Source organism: Terrapene carolina, unplaced genomic scaffold (genome assembly GCF_002925995.2).
Source record: "Terrapene carolina triunguis isolate 2854851 unplaced genomic scaffold, T_m_triunguis-2.0 Scaffold21914, whole genome shotgun sequence".
Lineage (NCBI taxonomy): Eukaryota > Metazoa > Chordata > Testudines > Emydidae > Terrapene > Terrapene triunguis.
In genome coordinates, this window is record NW_020686265.1 from 1 (window position 1) to 2208 (window position 2208).

Genomic DNA, 2208 nt, shown 5'->3' on the forward strand with positions numbered 1-2208 from the left:
CAGCCCGTGACTTTCCTGCAGCCCTCCCAGCCGCTCGCTCTGCTCTGCCGGGGGAGGGGGGAAATCCCGGACATTTTGAGTGATTTACAAATTCCCCCCCGGACGCTATTTTTAGCACAAAAAGGAGGACATGTCCGGGTAAATCCGGACGAATGGTAACCCTAGTACCCAGCAGGGCCACCAGCATGGCCATGTCCTGGCTCTTTGGAGATGCTGGTCTGGGTGATTTCTCTGCCTGTCTGGGCTGCCTGCTGCAGGGAGACGCTTCTGAAGAGCTGGGGATCTGGAGAGCCCCAAGGGATACCTGCAAGGCAAGGCCAGGGTGTGCCAGGACCAGAGGAGTGTGCCAGGCCAGCTGGCTGACGGGAGAGGCAGGGAGAAGACTCATTTTAGCAGCTGCAAATCTCTCTCGCTTTGAGGCAGGGCGGTGATGGGGTGACTTACAGCTCCAGACACCTGAAGAAACATCACAGCAGCACCCAGCACAACAGGGCCCTTGTCTTAGTTGGGATCTGTGTAGCACCTGACACAATGGGAGCCCTAATCTCTGGTTCTGGGCAGCACCTGGCACAACGGGGACCCTGATCTTGGCCAGGGTCTGGGCAGTGCCCAGGAGGTTCCATGGAGGAGGCAGATCCCCACCCCACTCTGTCTCCATCCATCTCCCCCCTCTCTCCCCACTGCAGGTTGATCCAGGGACAGACTTGGCCATGGCCCTGAGGGGAGCCTGCCCCGCACTCCTGCTGCCCCTCGTCCTGCTGGTCACTGGTCTGGCCTTGGCCCGAGGGGAGTCACGCTATGAGAAGTTCCTGAGGCAGCATGTGGATGCCTTCGATCCCAGCCCTCCAGACGCCCGGCGCTACTGCAACCTCCTGATGCGGCGCCGGGACATGGCCACTGCCCACAAGTGCAAACACCTCAACACCTTCATCCACAGCAGTGCCAACCAGATCGAGCCCGTCTGCGGGGACGGGGGGGAGCCAGCCGGGGGAGACCTGCGCCTCAGCGAAGACCCCTTCCCCCTCACTGTCTGTGAGCTCCAAGGAGGGTCTGATCCCCCCGACTGTGACTACAGCGGGTCCAGTAGCACCAGCAGGATCGTCATTGCCTGCGTCGATGGGGAACCAGTCCACTTCGAGACACAGGTTGAGAGCCAGGCAGGGGAGCGGGATCAGCCATGATCCCTCTAATGGACAATGAGTCCTCCCACCAAGTCCTGCATCCAAACCCAGACCTTACCAGGATCAACCCCCGAATCCTCCTTCGATCCAGCCTCCAACCCTCCTTAGATCCACTCCCAAATCCTCCTTCGACCCAACCTCCGACCCTCCTCAGATCCACTCCAAAATCCTCCTCAGATCCAACCTCCGACCTTCTTTAGATCAAACCCCGAATTCTCCTTCGATCCAACCTCTGACCCTCCTCAGATCAACCCCCGAATCCTCCTTAGATCCATCCTCCGACCCTCCTCAGATCCACTCCAAAATCCTCCTTTGATCCAACCTCCGACCCTCTTTAGATCAACCCCCGAATCCTCCTTAGATCCATCCTCTGACCCTCCTCAGATCCCCTCCCAAATCCTCCTCAGATCCACTCCCAAATCCTCCTTCGATCCAACCTCTGACCCTACTCAGATCAACCCCCGAATCCTCCTCAGATCCAACCTCTAACCCTCCTCAGATCAACCCCGAATCCTCCTTTGATCCAATCTCCGACCCTCCTCAGATCCACTCCCAAATCCTCCTTCGATCCAACCTCTAACCCTCCTCAGATCAACCCCGAATCCTCCTTCGATCCAATCTCCAACCTTCCTTAGGTGCCAGCTCTCTGGGCAGGCCTCTTGCTTTGTTCTGTGTTTGTGCAGCCCCAGGCACACTAGAACTGCAATATGGATAATATACCACGCGCAAGGAGTTTTATGGACAGTCCTTCCACATTAGGGTTTGACTCCGGTTTTGTCATTAGCCCAGACCAATGGCTCAGGTAGGGATGGGGGTTTCCAAATGGGACCTGAATGCCCAGCTCCTATTAACTTTCCAGAAGAGCTGTCTCTTTCCAGTCTCTGGTCTGAATGAGAATTAGACGTGGAAAATTCTCAGCAACAGCCAAGCAGCCACATCCATGCTCAGGCTCGAGCCACATCCATGCTCATGCTCAGGCTTGATCTTCAGAAGCACCAAACAGCCAGAACTTCTGCTGACCCAACAG

General features: G+C 56.9%; 1 protein-coding gene across 1 annotated transcript; it reads left to right on the forward strand.

Annotated features, from left to right (window-relative positions):
• Positions 1-710: 710 nt before the first annotated feature.
• Positions 711-1181, forward strand: LOC112108947 (ribonuclease-like). Its single transcript, XM_024203266.2, has one exon. The coding sequence runs from the start codon at positions 711-713 to the stop codon at positions 1179-1181; it is 471 nt and encodes a 156-aa protein (XP_024059034.2).
• The last annotated feature ends 1027 nt before the right edge of the window (positions 1182-2208 follow it).